At 45.4% G+C, this 21,814-nt stretch overlaps 1 protein-coding gene across 1 annotated transcript; it reads right to left on the reverse strand.

The window, feature by feature from the left end:
• Positions 1 to 12,263: 12,263 nt before the first annotated feature.
• LOC127303742 (uncharacterized) lies at positions 12,264 to 14,268 on the reverse strand. Its single transcript, XM_051334447.1, has 3 exons — positions 14,186 to 14,268; positions 13,572 to 13,969; positions 12,264 to 13,153 (listed from the first exon to the last, which is right to left on the reverse strand). Exons 1-3 carry the CDS (start codon positions 14,266 to 14,268, stop codon positions 12,264 to 12,266), a joined length of 1,371 nt encoding a protein of 456 aa, XP_051190407.1.
• Positions 14,269 to 21,814: the final 7,546 nt, after the last annotated feature.

The raw sequence follows: 21,814 nt of genomic DNA on the forward strand, positions 1-21,814 counted from the left end.
ATACGGAATACATTCAGCAGGTTGAGTTAAAATATCGGAAGCATTATTAGAGTTATCGCATATGGGAGATAAAGCATTATCGTAACAAATTTTCTCCCCTAAAGATGGGAAGCTAAAAAGACCACAAAAACTAGCTTCCCCAAGCTTAGACTTCTTCATAGCATTAGCAGTAATTGCATTCATACTAATAACATCGCTACTAGCATGCAAATAAGGTTCCATAGGTTTTTTAATTTTCGCATCAAACAATTCTAAATCAAGAAAAAGATTCAAAAGCTCACTAATTTTTTTGTTGTTTTCCCTTATGCCTAACTAGTGTAAACAAGAAACAAAAAGTTGCAATTGCAGGATCTAAAGGAAATAGCTTCGAGCACAAACACAATGGCGCCAGAAAAGTACTTTACCTGGAACCGGAGTATGAGTGCCTTTTACCTTTCCTCACTGCAAGCAACGGCGCCGTAAAAGTGCTTGATGTCTACGTTCCCCCTCCTTTCCTATAGACAGTGTTGGGCCTCCAAGAGCAGAGGTTTGTAGAACAGCAGCAAGTTTTCCCTTAAGTGGATCACCCAAGGTTTATCGAACTCAGGGAGGAAGAGGTCAAAGATATCCCTCTCATGCAACCCTGCAACCACAAAGCAAGAAGTCTCTTGTGTCCCCAACACACCTAATAGGTGCACTAGTTCGGCGAAGAGATAGTGAAATACAGGTGGTATGAATAAGTATGAGCAGTAGCAACGGTGCCAGAAAATAGCTTGATGGTGTGTAGTTGATGGTGGTAGAATTGCAGCAGTAGTAACGCAAAGAAACAAGAAACAAGCAGCGGTGATAGCAGTATTTAGGAACAAGGCCTAGGGATTACACTTTCACTAGTGGACACTCTCAACATTGATCACATAACAGAATAGATAAATGCATACTCTACACTTTTGTTGGATGATGAACGCATTGCGTAGGATTACACGAACCCTCAATGCCGGAGTTAACAAGCTCCACAATTTGTTCATATTTAGTAACCTTATAGTGTAAGATAGATCAAAAGACTAAACCAAGTACTAACATAGCATGCACACTATCGCCTTCATGCATATGTAGGAGGAATAGATCACATCAATACCATCATAGTAATAATTAACTCCACAATCTACAAGAGATCATGATCATAGCCTACGACAAGAACCACACGGTGCACACACTAGTCACCTTTACACACGTGCAGGAGGAATAGAACTACTTTAATAACATCTAGAGTAGCACATAGATAAATTGTGATACAAAACTCATATGAATCTCAATCATGTAAAGCAGCTCATGAGATTATTGTATTGAGGTACATGGGAGAGAGATGAACCACATAGCTACAGCGAAGCCCTCAGCCTCAGGGGTGAATTACTCCCTCCTCATCATGGGGGCAGCGATGGCGGTGAAGATGGCGGTGAAGATGGCTCCGGGGGCAATTCCCCGTCCGGCAGGGTGCCGGAACAGAGAGTTCTGTCCCCCGAATTGGAGTTTCGCGATGGCGGCGGCGCCCCTGGAGTCTTTCTGGAGTTTCGTCAATTGGTATCGAGGTTTTAGGTCACGACGGCTTAAATAGGCGAAGAGTCGGAGTCGGAGGGGGCCTGGGCTGCCCAGACCATAGGGGGGCGCCCCCCCCCCCCCTGGCCGCGCCGGGGTGTGGTCTGGTGGCCCTCTCCCCCTTCTCTGGCCCTTCTCGTGTGTTCTGGATGGTTCCGGGAAAAATAGGAACCTGGGCGTTGATTTCGTCCGATTCCGAGAATATTTCGTTACTAGGATTTCTGAAACCAAAAACAGCAGAAAACAGCAACTGGCCTCTCGGCATCTCGTCAATAGGTTAGTTCCGGAAAACGCATAAAAATGATATAAAGTGTGAACAAAACATGTTGGTATTGTCATAAAACAAGCATGGAACATCGGAAATTATAGATACGTTGGAGACGTATCAGGCGTTGAGAGCACATGCGAGAACATGTGTATGGCGTTAGAGAGAGGGCAAGGATAACGAAACTAATATATTAACTTGATGTACACATTAGTTAATTACCGTGAGGGCGTTGAGCTCGGCTAATGTCGACGGGCCGGCACATGCGGCGGCGGGCGTGCAAGTGACGGAGGGGCTGCTACCCGGCATGGACGGTGAATCCCTAGCACCAGCGACATTGCCGGCGGCCGGAGGAGTCTCCATTATAACATTGTCATTGCCAGCGGACGGCGGCGCCATCGAGTTGCTTCCGTCGAAGCTAACCACTTGCATTTTCGGGGGGGGGGGGGGGGGGCCTTGTTTGCCACCCTCATACCACGCGTGTAGAGCGTCGAAATCTGCTTGGGCTGAAGCGGCGACTTCAGCTTTGACTTCAGGTACGAGCGTAGCTTTGAGTTGCGGTACCAGTTGCGGTACCAAACCAGCTTGGACTTGGGCTAGGATTGACTCCCTCATTTCCTCCGCCTCCCGCTGCTTCCTCTCACTGCGCGCATTTTTATCGGCCGCAGACGACAAGCCGTAGTGACCATGCTTGTAGCCTGTACCGGCGCCAGCCACACGGCCTCTATGCGGCCTTCTCATCGGTGAATGCTCATTAACGATGTTTAGCGCCCGTACGAGAGGCTTGTCCCAGGCTACCCTGCCCGTCGACGCCTGGGAGGAGGAGCCTTCGTCACATTGAGAAAGTCTTTGTCTTTCTTCTTCCTGCGGAAGAAACGCGAACCATTTAGAAATGTTGCTACTATTATATGAACGATATTTGATCTAATTAAACCGGTAAATTGCTTACCAGTTTTTTCTCCAACGCCAGGACCTTCTTGTCGTTCGTGAACCAAATTATGTCGGTTACGACCTTCGGGTCAGTGACAAGTTCCCCGGTTAGTTTCTTCTTATGGTACCGGGACCTGATGAATCTTCTTTCAAGCGGGTCCTTGTACTTGAGCCAGGGGTTCTCAATGCCTCCTTCGCCCAATAGGGCTCCTTTCCCTCGTACCCACGGCTCCCAAGGTTGTGGTTGCCGATGTTAAGCTCCCGCATTTCCTTCCCCCACAACTTGCGATTCTTGGTTGCTTGTAGCTCTTCATTGGCCACAAAAGCATCAAAGTCCGCCTGGGAGACATGCGGAAAGGCGGAGTGGACCTCTTCGAAACCTTTGACCTCAGCAATCAGCTTCCGCACCATGTACTTATAGCTGCTGAGGTGTTTGGTGAACTTCAGGAGGGCTTGTGAGTTCACAATGTTGTTGGTTTGATGACTGGAGGTGTAGTCGCCTAGGAACTTGTATCGTGCGTGCAACCTCGCAATGAGCTGGGCTCGCAAAGGCGCTTTGTTCTCAGCTCGGAGGTCCGTCTCGTTGAGATTGATGACCTCTCGGAGGATACATGCCAGTTGGTTGCCGTACCCCTTGGCAACATCCTTAGGCTCCACCGGCAAACCACTGGCGGGGTCCACCTCTTTGACTGTGTCTCTGCCGGTGCCGACCGTGTTTTGGCGCCTTGCCTTCCGCGGCCTCTTGAAACCACTTGTCCCAGTGCCACTACTCCCGGCGGCGCCGCTAGGATCGTCGCCGCTTGTCTCGCCGCCACCCCCGGCGGCGCCGGTTGCCTCGTCGCCGCTTGGCGCTTAGGTACTACCCCCGGCGGCGTCGCTTGCCTCGTTGCCGCTTGGCTCGTCGGCACTACCCCCAGCGTCATCCTCCATCTCATGGTCCTCGTCGCCGCCAACACCAGTGGCCTCGGCATCCTCCTCCGTCCTAAAGAAGTGCCTATTGTAGTGCTCCTCTAATTCTTCTTGAGACGCCATATGGTGGCTTGCACTAATAGAAGATGAAAAAGATTTAGAATTCACGGAAAAATTCGGCATGACCTTTGCTAAAAATTGGTCATGCCGAGTGCTAGAATTGCCGGAACGGAAATGAATCGACATTCCGGCACTCAATAGCAACTCAATCCCTGTAACAGAAATGCAAACATATATATAACAACTTCATTTTCACCGGAGCTCAACCATCACCATAATCAGCATGTTCATTTAGCTCAACCATCACCATTTCCACTATAATAAAAAACCCCAATTCATTTCCAGAGAACCATGTACATCATTTTCATTTTGTTTTAAATGAACCAGAGAATGAATTAAACCCTAAAGTGTTCATTTCATCATTTTTTATACCAGTAGCTACTGAATTTTTCATGTAAACCATCAGCACAAATCATTTATGAACTAAATAACCATAATCTAAAGCTCACAAGAATCCATCAAGTAAAATTTGCTAAAATTTATTTCAGCCAGCCCACATGAGATGAACCAACAACAATAGTAGCAGCAGCATTTAACCAACAACAATAGTAGCAGCAGCATTTAACCAACAACAATAGTAGCAGCAACATCTCTGGCTACATCAGGAGCTACTCTCTGGCTACATCAGCATCAAGAGCTACTCTTTGGCATCAAGAGCTTGTAAAAACCATCATCATTTAAATCCTACTGCTAACCAGAGAATGAATGCATCAAGAGCTTGTAAAAACCATCAGCATTTAAAAACCATCAGCATTTAAATCAGCTTGTAAAAACCATCAGCATTTACATCAGGAGCTACTCTATGGCAGAGAGCATACAACATACAGAGCTTGTAAAAACCATCAGCATTTAAATCCTACTGCTAACAAATCATTTATGAACTAAATAACCATAATCCAAAACTGGTGCATCAAGCAGAAGGGCCTTGGTGGGTTTGTACATTTTTTCATTAAGCATTATTAAACCAGAGAATAAATGCAGTAGCATTCTTTCTTTTTTGATCCAGAGAATAAATGGAGTAGCATTTTTAAACCAGAGAACTATATGAATGCAATGCAATGCAACCAGGGAACATTCTTTCTATATGCAATGCAATGCAATCCATCAAGTAAATCAAGTAAATCATCAGGCAACATCACTTTTATCTCATTGCTTAAACCAGAGAACTCTCTGCCCGGGGTCATTTTTATTTTGATCAATATATAAAACAATAGGAGCCTAGCTAAATGAACTAAATTTCAAACCAGATAAAAAATTCATTTTCTTTTGTTTTTTCAAACCAGAGAACACTTGTTCTTTTTATGAACTAAATGAACCTAGCTACTGCAAGAAAACTAATTTAGCCTTGCTACTGCAACAAAACTAATTTAGCCTTGCTACTGCAAGTAATTTTTTTTGCATTTTAGCTAAATGAACCAGAGAATTGCTAACATCATTTCATCATTTCATTTAACCTTGCTACTGCATTTTCATTTTCATTACAGTAGCAGCTTCGTTTTATCACATTTTAGCTACTGCAACCTGCAACTAAATCAACTAGCTAGCAATAATGAACTAAAATCATTTAATACACATGTATACAGGTTATCATTCTTGCAATGTTAACCACATCAGTGAGATAGATTTAGGGTATTAAATGAACCCTAAATCATCAAACATGTTGAGAATGCATGGCAGTGTGTGCAAAATTCGGCTACTGCATGCAAGAACTAAAATTAGGGCATGGTTTTTGAATGTGACAGTAACAGGAGCATCCAATTCCCCCATTTACATATTACTACTGCAAGAATTTGGCTACTGCAAAATTCGGCTACTGCAAGAACTGATGCAGAGAGGGGAATTTGGGGGAGGGACAGGGGAAGGAAGAGGGGGAGGGGAGGGGAAGGTGGAGGAGATCCTGGCGGCGTCGGGGAAGGATGAGGGGAAGGGAGAGGGGCGATTCTTACCGACGGTGGCGATGGTGGCCGGCGCGTGTGCGACGCCCTCCTCCTCCTCCGCCGCGATGGTGGCGACGATGGCCGGCGCCTGCTCGATCCTCCTCTCCGAGGCGACGGTGTGGCGACACCTGCTCCTCCTCCTCTCGGTGGCTCTCCTCCTCTCGGCGGCTCGGGTGCGGCGGTGGCGCGACGGTGGCGGTGCGGTTAGCTAGGGTTGTGAGAGATGGTTTGGGGAAGAGATGGGTTTCGGCCGAAACGACTAAGTCATATGACTAGTCTTATTGCCGGCGCACCAGGGTATTGGTTCGCCGGGGACCCCGGCGAACCAATACCCTGGTGCGCCGGCAATAAGACTAGTCTGCTATAGCTACGACTTAACCCAATCCACAGATAGCTAGGCTCTGGTTATTCTTTTATTTCCTTTTTTCTTTTAGTTTTCTTTATTTTATGTTTCTTTATTCACATATGTGAGTTATACATACATGACTATTATATTTGAGTTATAGGAAAACAAAGCAAATATGCATGAGTGTTATTAATTATGCAAAAACAAAAAGATATATATGTGAGTTACATACACACAAAATATTGACCAACACAATATTAATTAGTCATACATAAAATATTGGCCATGACCATATGAGTAGTTATGAATTACACAAAATATGAGTTATAGATTGCAAATAAAGTTTTACATCATCGATTGAGAAGAGTGTTTCGCTTTCTTCTTGCTTTTCTTGCTCATCGTTGAATAATTTAGCCCCGTGTCGTGATTTCTTCTTTTGAAGGGTCGACCTGACCTCGGTAGCGTGGTTCTGCTTCTTCTTGTGGTGTATGTTGTGTCTTTGTCCTCGGATTCTTCCATCATTGGGTCTCCGACTTGTCCTTCGAAGTCTTCCTCGTTGGCGACTCCATCCATTCCGACGATGGTCCTCTTGCCTCTCCTCACGATAACACGGCTAGGCCTGGATGGGTCAGTTATGAAGAAGCATTGGTGCACGTGTTCCGCCAGTACCCATGGCTCATTCTGCGCGGTGGCGTTCGTGGACTTTGATTTGTTGGCTTCGGGTAGAAACATGGTGGTGAAATACCGGTCTTCTTTTGTGACGCTCTTAGCCCATCTGATACGGAACATCGGCACTTTCTCCCCAGCGTAGCTAAGCTCCCAGATTTCCTCGATTCTTCCGTAGTATCTAGTCTTTACGTCACCCGTCCAGGAATCCATGGTTACCCCTGAGTTCTGGTAAACACTGTTCTTGTCTTTTTCTTCCGTGTAGAATGTGTACCCGTTGATATCGTACGTTTGCTAAGTCATGATGTTGGGCGCGGGGCCATGTGACAAGGCCAATACTAGTTTATCCTTGTCAGAATCCATTGGTGGGGGATTAGCATCAATGTGGTCTTTGAACCAGCGCGCGAAAGAGGAGTTGTGCTCTCTGTATATTTCTGCTTCCGTCATCATCGGCTTGCCACTGTTCTCTATCATGGTTTTGTGCTCTTTCAACCAAGGATCGATCAAGTCAATGTGTTGTAGCGCTACTAAGTTGGCCCTGTCAAAGTCGGAAGTCCGACCAGACATGTGCACGTGCAGTTCCTTCCTTCCATTTTTGTGGCCTACTCCCTCGAACCTGCGGAGGTGCTTGTTTTGAGGCAAACCAACAGGGTCCTCGATGTCTAGATAATTCGTGCAGAAAGAGATGCACTCTTCGGTGAGCCAGCCCTGTACGATGCTTCCATCCGGATGTGACCTGTTACGAACGTATCCTTTAATGACCCCATTCATTCTTTCAAACGGCATCATGTTGTGTAAGAATGCCGGCCCTAGACTGACGATATCATCCATGATATGGACCAACAGATGGACCATCACGTCAAAGAATGCAGGCGGGAAGTACATCTCAAGCTCACATAGGATCACCACGATCTCTTCCTGGAGCCTTGCGAGTTTCTTCACGCTTATCGACTTCCGAGTTATGACGTCGAAGAAGTTATAGAGCCCAGTCAGCGTTGCACGGACATGGTCATCCATTATACCTCGGATTGCAACCGGAAGAATCTGCGTCATCATCACGTGACAGTCATGAGACTTCATGCCGCTGAAGTTTCGTTTCTTGGGGTCCATGTATCTGCTTATTAGCCCGGAGTAACCGAAGGGCACTCTGACTCCTAGAAGGCAATTGAAAAATTGATCGACCTCGGCCGGACTAAAAGTGAAGCAGGAGGGGGGACAGTAATAGTCTGGCTGCTTAATCCTTTTGCGCTTCTGACCACCGTCCGCCTCCTCCTCCGACTGTCCCTCTTGGGCTGGCGGGATCTGAAGCTCTTCCCTGATGCCCAAAACTTTCAGGTCATGTCTTGCTTTCGGCCCATCTTTGGTCCGGTCCGGCATGTTGAGAAGAGTGCCAAGCAAGCTCACGCACACGTTCTTTGTAATATGCATGACATCAAGGCAGTGAGGTGTATCGAGAATTTTCCAGTACGGCAAGTCCCAAAACACGGACCTCCTTTTTCATACACCAATGAGCGGCGTCGTTTCCTTTTTCTTCTTCTTCTCTCCAGGCTTTTGACGAATCTTTCCCGGCGCAGGGCACTCCTTCCAACCTTTCAGTAATGTATCGATCTCTTCGCCGCTCTTCTTACGTGGAGGTCCTCGGGGTTCATTTGTACCATCGAACAGATCTCCACGCTTTCTCCACGGGTCAGTCTTCTGTAGCCACCTTCGATGCCCCATGTAAACTGTTTTCGAAGAGCTGGGATCCTTACCAAGCTGCAAAAACATCGTCTCTTCCATGCACCTGACATATGCCCTGTGTCCATGGCACACCTGGCACGAAATGTAACCGTATCCGAGGTAGTCCTGCACCGTCGTGATCAACGCGGCTCTCAAAGGGAAATATTCTTCCGCGACGGCGTCCCATGTATCTACCCCTTCCTCCGCCCACAATGTTTCAAGCTCCTCCTTTAATAGTTCGAGATACATGTTGATATCGTTTCCTGGCTGTGTCGGCCCTTGAATTAGCATACTCATCTGTATGTACTTCCTCTTCATGCACAGCCAGGGCGGGAGGTTGTAGATCCATACAAACACGGGCCATGTGCTATGTGTGCTGCTCTGGTTTCCGAACGGATTGAATCCGTCCGTGCTCGCACCCAACCTGATGTTTCTGGGATCTGCCCCAAAACTTCCGAATTCATTGTCTAATGCTTTCCACTGGCTTGCATCCGAAGGGTGCGTCAAAGACCGGGTGCTCAATCCGCTCTTTATCATTCAACACTGCCTCCTTTCTTTCTGCGTGCCAGCGCATGAGATTTGCTTCCTTGCGGTCCGCGTAGAACCGTTGAAGCCGGGGGGCGAGAGGGAAGTACCACACAACTTTCCGAGGAGCTTTCTTCTTCCCTTTCTTGTACCGTTCAGCTTCACACACAGGACATTTGGTCTTGTCCATGTGCTCCTTGCGATACATGATACAGTCGTTGATGCAGGCGTGATAATTTTCGTGGGGTAAGTCGAGAGGGCACATGATTCTCTTGGCCTCGGCTAGACTACCAGGACACGTGTTCCCGGCAGGAAGGAGATCTTTCACGTATTCCAGGATGTCGTCGACGCTTGTGTCCGTCCATCCGTGTTTCGCCTTCATCTGCAACACATCGAGAGCTACTCTCAAGCGAGACTCCCCCAACCCACGACCTGAGTCGTACAACGGAGTATTTGAGTCTATCTCGAGTTGCTCAAGCTTTGATTTCCGCTTGGCGCCTTTCGTCTTTTCGAGAAGCAGATCTTGAAGATGAGGGTCCCGCACGACTGAAGCTAGCGGCACCTCTTCGTCGTCGTCAAGGTTATTGTCGTCGTCAAGGTTATTGTCGTCGTCAAGGTTATCGTCATGTGTGACAAACTCTTCATCGTCATCAATATCATGATGCCCTCCTTCTTGCCGGCCATTTTTACCACCTGCCGCCGTCGCCCCATTGACCTCCGCGCCATCATCACTCATCCATTGAGTGTGTCCATGCATGAAACCATTAGTGAGCAGGTGCCCCTGCAATTTGCCTGAATACGGGTCAAACCATTTCCCTCGTTTGCATCTCCGGCACGGACACAATACCTCCGTGCGGTTATTTTCATACATATCGATGATCGCGTGTTTCAGATATCTCATCACGATGCTTTCACTCATCTCGATAACCATTATCGCCTGCATGGTAAGATTACATAATTCATTAGAACCATGCATCCGTCGGTAGTTTTCACGGAAAATTTTGGCATGACCTTCCTACACGGTAGGACATAGGAGCGCCAGAAATGTGCCGAAACGGAAACTTAAAGAATCAACATTTCGGCGCAACGTTGGCAACTCATTTTCAACGCCAACACACACAAGCACAAGCACAACATATATATATGCCACACACGAGAGCTTTGCTTCAAATGTCCAACATAAGTCGATTTCATTCCTCAATTTGTTCATTAATCACCAATTTATTTGATATATTCGTCAACGAGATCGAGACGTCGCGCCGCTACCACGGCGTATGGAAGCCGACTTTCTAGATCTAGAACTAGATCTAGATCTAGATTGAGCGGTCAATGCGCGATAGATAGATCTAGATCTACATAGGGATGTGGGAGATGCATGTAGGAAGGGAAGATTTGCTCAAAAAATATGATTTTGTTTGGTCAGATTGGCTAAAATTGGGATAGAAATGGGCAAAAATTAGGTGGGTTGGGAGAAGGGTCGGGTTGTGTGGATGAGGAGTGAGTGTAGTGGCTTGGTAGTGCTGGTTGGTGGCTGTAATAAGTCTCAGGTTACTGCCGGCGCACCAGGACCTGGGTGCGCCGGCAGTGTATAGCCCATCCGGCTATATCTGCTCCAGACCAGGCCCACGAAGCATTGCCGGCGCACCAGCCCAAGAGCGCGCCGGCAATAGAGAATTACCGCCGGCGCGCTCCTGGGCTGGTGCGCCGGCAATGCTTGGGCCTGGCCGAGTTAGGGGGAGGTGTTGCCAGGAAATAGCGCCGGCGCATCGTGCCAGCTGGTGCGCCGGCAGTGGGAAGGCATCGCCGGCGCGGCGATTTTCTGGTACGCCGGCAACAAGTTCCACCGGCGCATGCCTATGGTGGTGCGCCGGCACCACTTGCCTCCACCTATAGGCTTTTCCCTAGTAGTGAATACTGCCGAATAATGCTGTTTGGAAGCTGTGCTTGTATGCAAAAGCCGTAGGTAGTAGGGAAAATATGAATTTAGTTCTGGTTACATATAGATATAGTTCATAACAATAAATAGAAAACATCCTCATTAGCTAGTTGATATACTGGCAAAGTTTCCATGTCAATATTGTCATTACAGAACATAACTGGTGAATTAAAAAAACATGAGGTGACAGAAGATGGATACTAAACTGAACATACATTTCCCTTTCTAATAACTGCAAGACAATGAAGATAGAAATTGAACACTCTCTATTGGGAGTGGCAACAACCAACATAACTTGATGGTAACTTATAATTGATCGTCCTATATTTTCCATGCATCACTTAAGAAGTTTCCTGCTCTTACGTGCGTCCAATTAATAATATATCTTATCCATGACTTTTATCTTCTCATCTTTCTGTCACTTAATCAGCCTGAATTTATTCAAAACTGTTCAAAGTAGTTATTGTTCTGAATGAAGGATCAGAAGTAATGAAGAGGTGTGGGTTGAGAAGAGTGTTCCATACAAATTAGCTGATACCTTGCTCACACTAAATTTTCTCAAAACATCATTGTCCTGAACGGAAGGATCGGAAGTAATGAAGAAGTGTGGATACATAAAAAATGGTTGTGACACCAAGAGAAATATTAACTCGAATGAGCAGAATGTCTACAAATTAGATCATAACCTGCGGTCTGTAGCACTGAAGATGAAGAACTTCCATCAAATTTTAACTGAAACACAGTACACAATTTCCCCAAACTGAAGAGCATCAACCCAACCTCGTGCAATCTATACATTTTTTGTACATTAGAATAGCGAAAACACCACTGATTTCTTCTCCAAAATTGATATATAATAATAAAACATACACTCATACAGCAAGTGGATGTACAAATAATATAAGGTATGTATTTATAAGTCATCATCTACTTGACAGCACTTCTAGCTGGCAGAGTATCACATACAAATTAGGGATGCCTCCTTTTGGAGAAGACACTACATTAAGGTAAGTGTTATGCAATTCATCGTTAAATCGTTCATTATCACCTATATAATTATTGCATAAGCGATGTCTAAGTAGAGAAAATTTAAATGGGTGAACATACTAACAATACCCATCTGAAACTGGAAGTAACATGACCGTTTCTCCCAAATACAATTGAATGGGAAAATAAGTAAATAACCGCTGAGAAATCTCACCTCGTCAACTTTTTTTTTCGAGGTTGACGGGGGGGGGGGGGGGATCCCCACCGTTTGTTTTATTATCTCGAATGGCCAAGCAGCCGGTCCACAAGCACAAGGTGAGAGGTACAGGGGGGGAGAGAGCTGAAAACAAATCACGCTTTAGCCAGCATGTAAGACCGCAGCGTGTCTAAGTCAGCCCAGTCGGCAGGCGGTAGGCGCCACCGCCAAAGCACAAGGTCATCGCAAGCTCGGAGCAACGTGGAACTCGGGGTCGAGGGTCTCCCATTGAAGACAAGATCATTCCGGCTTTTCCAAATGGCCCAGAGAGTTTTCGCCACTCCCGTATGCCAGGCGGAGACCGAAATCCGGAGGGGGGATCGGATATCCCAGATGGAGAACAGCCCGTCCGGGATTGGGGCCTCCAGACGGGCCCAAACCGAAGCGGCAAGGCTGCAGTCGAAGAACAGGTGCCTCCTGGTCTCAGCGACGGGGCAGGAGGCACAAATCTCAGATGGCGCACAATTCTTGTAGAAGAGGTTAGCACAGGTGCTCAGCCGGTCGATGTCGAGGAGGTACGAGAATATCTTCAGCTTGGACGGGAGGCGTAGAGCCCAAGCGGTGCACGCCGACTCGTCTCTGGGGCGCTGGGGGGAGAGCATCCTATATGCCTCCCTCGAGCTGAAGCGGGGGGCCGAGGTAGAGTCGATGGCGCGGTCGTCGGGGAGGGGGGTGAGGCGGATGTCGTCGATGATCTGGCGGATCAGCGAGAGCTCGGCCCCCGCCGCAGCGGAGAGTCGGGGCTGCAGGTCCAGCCCCCGAGTAACCACGGTCGCCACCGTGGCGTGCAGGCGGGTGCAGTGGGAGAAGAGGGCGGGGAAGCGCTCGGCGAGGGGGCTGCCCGGCAGCCATTTGTCCAACCAGAAGGACGTGGAGCGTCCATCCTGGATCGCGACGCGGGTGATCGCGCGGTACAGGGGAAGGTACTCCCGGACAATCTTCTCCAGGAAAGAGGGGGTCACCGAGAGCTCCCCCAAATCACGACCTGAGTGAGCAAAGAACCAAGATTTCCAAGGCAACATAGTGGGATTGTGTAACTGATGGACAAAGTTTAAAAGCAAGCACCTGTTCTGCCGGTGGAGATCCTTGACGCCGAAACCGCCCTCCTGCTTAGACAAAACAACCTTATCCCAAGCGGTTAGACAACAAGCACCAGAGCAAGAATCCTTCCCGGTCCAAAAAAAACGCGCGGTGCCTCTTATCTATACTGTCAATAACCCCACGCGGAAGCAAGTACGAGCACATAAAGTAAGTAGCAAGATTATTCAGAACCGCATTACAAAGAACGAGCCTCCCCCCGGAGGACAACAGTTGGGCGCGCCAACCAGAGAGACGACGGTCGAAAGAGAGGAGAAGGGGAGCATAGGCGGAGCTGGGGAGTTTGGTAGGGGAAAGCGGGAGACCCAGGTACGACTGGGGGAAGGAGGAGATGGGGCATCCTAGTGTGGCAGCCATGTTCGCGGCCTCAAGGGGGTCGACATTCATGGGGATGAAGCAGGATTTATGGAAGTTTATGGCCAAACCTGTGGCGGCCGCAAAGTCTTCCAGCACCCGACGGAGGCACGCAGCAGCGCTGGAGGAGGCTTTGCAAAGAATCAAGGTATCGTCCGCGTATTGTAGGACAGGGCAGGGAGTGTCTTCGGCAAGAGGGTGCGACAGGGAGCCACCGGCCCAAGCTTGACGAATTAAACGCTGGAGCACATCAGCCACAAGGATGAACAGGTAGGGGGAGAGGGGGTCCCCCTGACGCAGCCCGTTCTTGCAGCGAATCCAGTCCCCTGGGACCCCGTCAACTGAAGATCTGTACAACAAACATAATGCAATAGGAATAAAAAAAAATAGGCATCTTCATGTGCTACCTACTCATCCACGTCCCCATCCTTTGCCTTTTGAAATTCATCAACAAGATCTGTGCAACAAGATATTGGATCGACAGTGAGGTCAAAGACGCGCGGCCGGGACAAATAGTGTTGGAAAAGGGGGTGGCGTAGAAGGGTAGGTGGATATCTCTCCGTACATGCCGGTGGTAGGGGCCGCGGCGGCTGTGGCGCTGGAGTTGCCCAAGGCGAGAATCGCCGGCGGCACCTCATTCAGCGACATCGCGGAAGAAGGAGGGTTAGGGCCAGTTTTTTTTTTTTTTTTGAGAAACGCCAGTTCCCTTCCTTGGTACCGAACAACTCATGTGATGGGCCAGGGTCCATATATTGGGCCAGGTCGTCTACTAGGCCGGGCCCGGCTACAGCCTTTGTCCAGTTGGTGCGAAATTGGCCACAGTGGTATGTATAATACCTCTCACGTTTTCGACAGAAGTATGAAATGTTTTGAGCCTTTGGATGGACGGAAATTGAGGGCTATTATTCATTTGAGGGTACCACAAAAGAACTCGAGTTTTAGTTTTGGACACCTAAAAGTAAGTATATGGCATGTGTTTCTTTTGATTTTACTCTCACTTCATTCTTTCAAAAATCATCAGAATGTTGCTCCAGGAGCTCTAGTAACTAGTATAGAATTCTAGATATGGAATTAACACGTCCCGGTGAAGGTCCAACGGGCTCCAATGGAAATCAAATAGAATGATGAGGAACATGTTTGGAACGAAGACGTACATTAAAGATGTGCCACTACCTCGTCTGAATTTGTACAGCTTGCAAGATTTTTTCTACAAGAATAATATCCTCAAGATCATGGGCACCTCGCCATTTGAGCGATAGCATTCCATCAGGTTCCACGAAATCCGCACAGCGCGCCACACAATGCAATCTGTTTCTGCAAACGCAGGCCATCTAGAAGCATGGAAATCGTCGTGTGGCCTAATGTGCATACCAACTGAACTAGCAAATGGGTATGTGTATAACCATGTGCAGCACAAATGCCCATTTCGTTCCCGTTGCCTTCCATTCTTATTCCATCTAATCGACAAAGAATTGAGGTGGCCATATTGATCTCTTGACAAGGAAGAATGAAGTGGTATATAACTATACTAGCATGTAATGGCGCGGCGGCACGCCGCGCCCATGTGGTAGCTGCGAGTTGAGGCCGTGAGCCTACGTTGTACTATTGCCTCATGTAAGCTGGTCTAGTTTTCATCCATTGTTTAGCATATCAAGCCATGAGCCTATGCATTAGTTACCAAAAACAACCGACGAATTTTAGGGAAAGCGGAGCAAAGTAAATACAGATTATTCTATTTTACCAATCGGATCACCATGGCACATGTACTTTAAACTCTAGTTTCTTGTACTGCAATCAGTAAGAAAAAAGAGAAAAATAATGGATTGCCTTCTTTGGTTGATATAATCTAAAAAATACTTGTTGGTAGTATCATCTGGAAGGTTCATATATTCAAGAGAGATAGTTAACAATATTAAAAAAAAAACAAATCCCATCAAGAAAACTACACGCTGCATGCTCATACTACTTTACGTGGTCAAACTTTTCAGGTGAGTACATGTCACTTCACTCGGAATTGCTGCAATTAATAGAATTATTAGGATAGCTGAAAACAGAATATCTATGGTAATCATGATAGAAGCGGTCATTCAATCCTTTTTTTTCAGATTACAAAACTGATCACTAAACGACTGATCAAACAGATTAGGGTTAAAGGAAAAAAGTTGAAATTAATAACTCTAGAGTAACACACCATACAGAGCGGTTGTTGTAATGTGTGTCTTAAGCAAAGCAAAAGGAACCAGTGGGTGTCCACTGTAACAGTTCCTACTCCCTCACTGCAAATTCACCATTTAAAGGAAATAGATAATAGTTTGTAAAGGAACATATATGGATAGTTCTTGGTGATGTACACAACGAAGGCTCTGCTATTTAACAGCTTGAACCATACATGGACAGAACATGCATATTTTCTTCAATAAACACACATGCCTGTGGGAGGGATGCAAAGTAGGTATCAGACTTAAGAGTGCAAGATTACTGCTGAAAAATACTTGTCAATGCTGCCATGTCAAGAAATTGGGGTGAAATGTAGCAATTCAGTTGGATGCACTACCTGACCGGTGACTCGTAGATATAAATATGTAATAACTATATCGACCTTTAATCAACACAGTATGGAGGACTGGAGCTCCAGGATTAAAGTAGGCCATAAGAAGTGTTGGTGGCAGACCTTAACTCCTTATAAGAACTAAAGACTACATACAGGACAGTAGTTCGTTGAAATAGGATGTCTTCTATTAATAGGAGCTGACGGCCTTTGCTGGCGTACCAGTTGCAACCATGGACAGATCTCTCCTTCAACAATGTCGTTTGTTATAGGGGAATGAAGCTGTAACAGTTTAAGCAGGAAGTTGGGATTACTACCTTCGAATATATGGCATAAAGGAAAAAAAACTTGGTTACCAGTTAAATTTATTGCGACAGGTTCTTGCTGTGGAGACCAACTTTACCAGAACAAAGACTTGGTTACCAGTTACATGCCACCCTCAAAGAAAGAAATCAAATTTACAGGGCGTAGAAAAACAAATTCACCTGACATATCAGCGAGTGAAGACCAAATTTATTTTCTGCTTGCTACGACAAATACCATCACAGCAAGAAATCATACAGAAGTTTACACTTTCAAGAAAAGAATGTTGAAACATTCATCTAGTGCTACACGGAAACACTTTGCAAGCCATTCAACATTGTATAGAGGTGTATGGATTTCTAGCATAGAGAAGTTTTGAAAATAACTCAACAAATAGAAATTGTGTGGTGTTTTCCCACTGGCATTAGTGGTTGAACCTAGAACCAAAATAACCACCTACTTATGTCCAGAAAGAATGAACAATCCAAACTACTGATAGTTTATACTTGTTTCGATAATTGATTTGAACATAACAGCATATTTTACAGCAAGTATACATGTTCGGATGAACGGTGTAGGAAAACATGACATATCTAGCTTTCTTCTGACGCCCAGTGGTTCCTCACTGCCAAAGATCTGTTTGCTTGACCCTGTAGCCTCCACCCAAAGCCAAAGGCCACATTGTGCACAGTAAGGATAGAGGTGTCTGGATGAAGGGCCTATGAGAATATATGACATATCTAGCTTGCAAGGGTATTTTGAGTAGGGTAAGCTGTGTCAGCCACATTTGGCCAAAAATCATGAAACGGAGTTTAAAAATGCACCAATTCATTTGTCTCAACGGCATTTGTGATTGTTACATTCATCGGCTTAAAAAGATTGTATGAATTTTAGGTATGCTAGTAGTACCACAAAATTATGCTTTACAATGGGAGGTATGCTAGTATTACAACTTACTTGTGCTTTGCCGATTTGTTTGTAGTAACAAATAGTCAGGAAACCATATTGCATCAAATGATTCAGAACCCTTTGCCGATTTGTTTGTAGTAACAAATAGTCAGGAAACCATATTGCATCAAATGATTCAGAACTGTCAACAGACTACAGCCCAGCACTTGTCAGGTGCTACAAATATTCAGTACATCAGCCTAGCACCTGTCAGGTACTACAAATATTCAGTAAACCGTATTACATTAAGCGATTCAGAACTGTCAACACGCAACAACCTACCAGTTGTCAGACACTACTATTTACCCAAGTTTTCTCTTGTTGAATCGATCGACAAAAACAGCAACCTGCCTAACAGTTTTTGTGGCCTCCGTCTCTAAAAAAGTGATAATACAGTTTCTGCAAGGTAATCTCAGTGCATAGATGAATAAGCAAGTGCAGATGAAGCAACTTTAAACATTGACAAAAAAATAAATCATAAATCCTATTTGTATAACCAAGGAGTAGAGAACAAAGACGTCTTAATAAGTGACGACCTAATTACAGCTTAGTGTGTCATATTGTCGAACTTACTTTTCATGTCCATATTAATTTCCCAAAGACGACTTAATAAGTGACGACCAGCATCACTCTTCCATATCTGAAGTCTGAACCATGGGAATGAAGAAGTAAAAATATTAGCAATGCTTAATAACTGAACTATTACAGAGCAACAACACAATGAGTTGCATGTTTAAAACATGCATCACATAAGCTCCACTCTACATGTAGAAAGCAAGAAATGGTGATGCAGGTAAAACAATATAAAGCCAAACGAAGAGAATTAGCGTACTCACTAATAACAACAGAAAAAACTAACTATGTTGCTAAATGCTAATGATTTAGTAACTCGTTAATAGTAATTCATACTATAGTTGGATTTACTATAATCTAGAACACTGTGGATTTATATGTAGCAATTCAGAAAAAGTATTTCTTACCTTGGGCAAGTACATGTCTGCTTCATCTTTACCTGTCATAGATACTTGAATGTACAACCATATTAAGAAAATGGCAGCATTTAGGAAATACTAACTACAGGAGCTCAATTGAAAAAACAAACGAAAAATTGAGTGAGGGGAAGGATAACAGCTATTAAAAGCAGATATATTAAGCCATGAAACTTTCCAATGAGGGATAAACAAGTAATCTTTGACTAAAGAGTCCAAACTTTGGCCCTGCAAGTTTACCAAGTAAGTGAAATCATGGATTAATAATTTTACCAATTGGTGAGATGTCCACAGAACTCCCATTCCTCCAAACTGTTGAAACAACAATTATTTAAAATTGTTAATTGGCACAGAACACACCTTCTCTAAACGCTTAGTTCCTTGAACAAAATTTTATAGCAAATGTGAGGGTGAAAGCACATCATTCCCTTCACTGCCTTAAGCAGAAAGAAGTTTTTAGAATTCTTCAATAGAAACTCTTAAGTGATGACAACATATATTTTTTCTTAAATGTCAGCTCACAGAAATTATTTGATGATGACATACCTGAAACAAAAGAGAGTGGCATAGGAACGAACCAGTAATATTATTCCCAAATTCAAGACCCATATCTCATATCTCAAACTTCCTTAACTTTCCTTGGTTGTCGTAGTACCAACTAATCATATTAACTGATGATTACATACCTGAACGAAAATGCAAACATCATAAATTAGCTTATAATCCTAGGGTTCTCCTGTTGACAAAAAACATGAAGGATGCAACTCTAAACCGACCTCCCCATTCATTTCAAGAACTCAACTGGCAGAAAAAGGTGCACACAGAATTCTATGCCTAAACAAATTCAGAGCTCTATCAAACAACAATCTAGAGCTGAAGAGCAGTATGCACAAACCTTGCATAAGTAAACCACAAAAAATAGGGCATTTTCATCCAATGGAGGAAATCAATTTAATCAGCTCACCTTCTCAAATGGTGAAACAGAGTTGGGGGCTGTTCCCCACGGCTACAAGGCCGCTCCACCCCTGTGCATGAATCTATGGTGGTGGTAGCAACCTGGATAGAGTGATGAACACCCCACAGTGTAGCCGAGTTGCCGGGTTAAGGAGTCTCATGCCGTTGCCCTAACTCATTCTGCCGACCACCACCACTTCCAGCGGTCGGCCTTTGCATGGCGGAGATGCAAGAGCTGATGTAAGCGCAGCGGAGAGCCACGGGGCGGCAGCGACCGGCTGCTTGAACGCAGTAGCGGAATCCAGAGCTGGACTACCTGTCTACTTGGCGGGAGAGGAGGGCCTCCGCTGCGTCACTTCGCGAGAGACAGAGAGAGTAAGGGAGGCACTCGCGTGGCCTCGCTACTGAAGCACTCGTTCTGCACATCACTGGCCAGGAATCAGGTGCCCACGCGCAGCAGAAGCCGAGATCCACGAGGATCTTGGGGCGGCCGCCGTGAGGCGGAGGAGGACCGCGGAGCAGGGAGGATGCGGAGTGAGGAGGAGCTGGATGCTATCACCTCCTCCTGTCTCTCTCCATGGTGGCGTCGCCCGTCGGCGCCGGACGAAGCCGGGGCGAGGTAGGACTGGATGGGAAGGAGGAGCAATTTGGAAGCAGGAGGGGAGTTTCCAGAATACTCCACCACGGTCACGGGGGATTGACACGAGAATAGTTGGATCGTTCGAGAGGGACACGCGGAGAGAATACAAAATACGGTCAAAGCGGTGACAGATCGAAAGCATTGAGCACCTAGCTAGGATGGTCCTGACCAGTTGCTGCTATAGACACACAATCAGAACACCAACCGACCAAAGCGTCATCAGGGAGAAAAGCACGTAGAACCATGGTCTGTCCTTCCAAAAATGGGCAAGAGCACCCAAAGTGTACACAAGAATTTTTTTAAGAAAACCAAACCATTGGGAGAAACACGTGTCAGCATCACCTTAATTACCAGCCTCCCTCAAAATTATGAGAAAAAAGATGTTTGTTCCCAAATAGTATAGTAGTTATATATTGAGTCATTGAACCTAGGAGCTTCAGGTACAATTGCGTGTCATAATAATTAATGACAGCCTCAGAGTTTTGGTGGACTTAATTATCACATATCTACTAGAATGTTCCTTGGGCTAGTTTGGGAAAAAAAATACAAACACGCATAAAAGCATACATCAGCTATACATATATATACCGAAATGACACACCATCGATATGCCCACCGTATGCATTGCCACCTTTATTTGACAAAGGTTTAAGAAAGTGTTGAGCTAAGTTTTGAGTTCGAAAGTCACGCAAAATCTATACAATGAAAATTTTGCACATGAATATAAAATTATAGACACACTTTCTAAACCCGCAAAAAGAATATAGATACACATAAAGCACCTCTAAACATAGGTACAACGGGACCTATATGCCTTGCATACTTGTTAGAAAGGTGGCATCAAATGAAAGTTTCAACTAGAAATGCATATACAATGCTGGTAACACTGAAAAGAAGCGTCACCAAGCAGTGCACTATTCTGTTTACCCTCTTGGTTCAGAGTTGTGGTTCTCGTACTTGGGTTCTGGCCAATATGATTGAGAGCGCGCCATGATTGAGACCTCACAGTTCATTCCAGTAGTATGGGGTTTAAGGCCTATGCACACAGAATCTGAAATTTAACAAGTGAACCCTGAAATTTACAGGCCTACTGAACCTACCAAATATGCTTGAATCTCACAGCTAGTGAACTCCAGTCTTATCAATCTTATATTCTTGCACCGTTTATTTTGTGTTGCAGTTGTGGGTACCAGACTTATGGATGATGTATTTGTGGATGATGATGCCGTGATGGCTTTATTTATAAAACCGGGCCATGGGCCTTATATTTAATATATTCTTCTAGCAGAGATACATGTTGTACCGGAGCAAATCCCTTGTTTAACATTGAGAAACTTCTGAATCTATGTGCTAATAAGTACTGCAAGGCATCAACTGCATTCTTTTTTTTTTCGATAAAGGATGCTTTCATTACTTTTATAAGCAATTACATCCAGCCTCTGCATAACCAGGATGCACACAGCCGTTTATGTTGTCTCAGGTTCGAAAATGATAAAAACAAAAAACTAGGCGAGATACATATCAGGATGAAACATATAACGCCTAAGAAGAAGGTGGGGCATCTATCCGTAGACTATGCTGCCACCCATGTTGGGAAAAAGTATCCCTCGCCGTAGCCTCCAACCGTGTACAGACCTCCGTAAACAGGTCTCGGTTCTCCACTCGCTGAAGAGGTAACCACGAACGGAGAATACCTGTACATCTGTAGATGACCTGCAACAAAGAGCAATTTATATCATTAAAAATCTTGTCATTTCTACATAGCCAAAGCGCCCAGATAACTGCTAGCGCCCCCACCCTAAGAAGCAACTT

The sequence above is a fragment of the Lolium perenne genome, chromosome 5, assembly GCF_019359855.2.
Source record: "Lolium perenne isolate Kyuss_39 chromosome 5, Kyuss_2.0, whole genome shotgun sequence".
Taxonomy (NCBI): domain Eukaryota; kingdom Viridiplantae; phylum Streptophyta; class Magnoliopsida; order Poales; family Poaceae; genus Lolium; species Lolium perenne.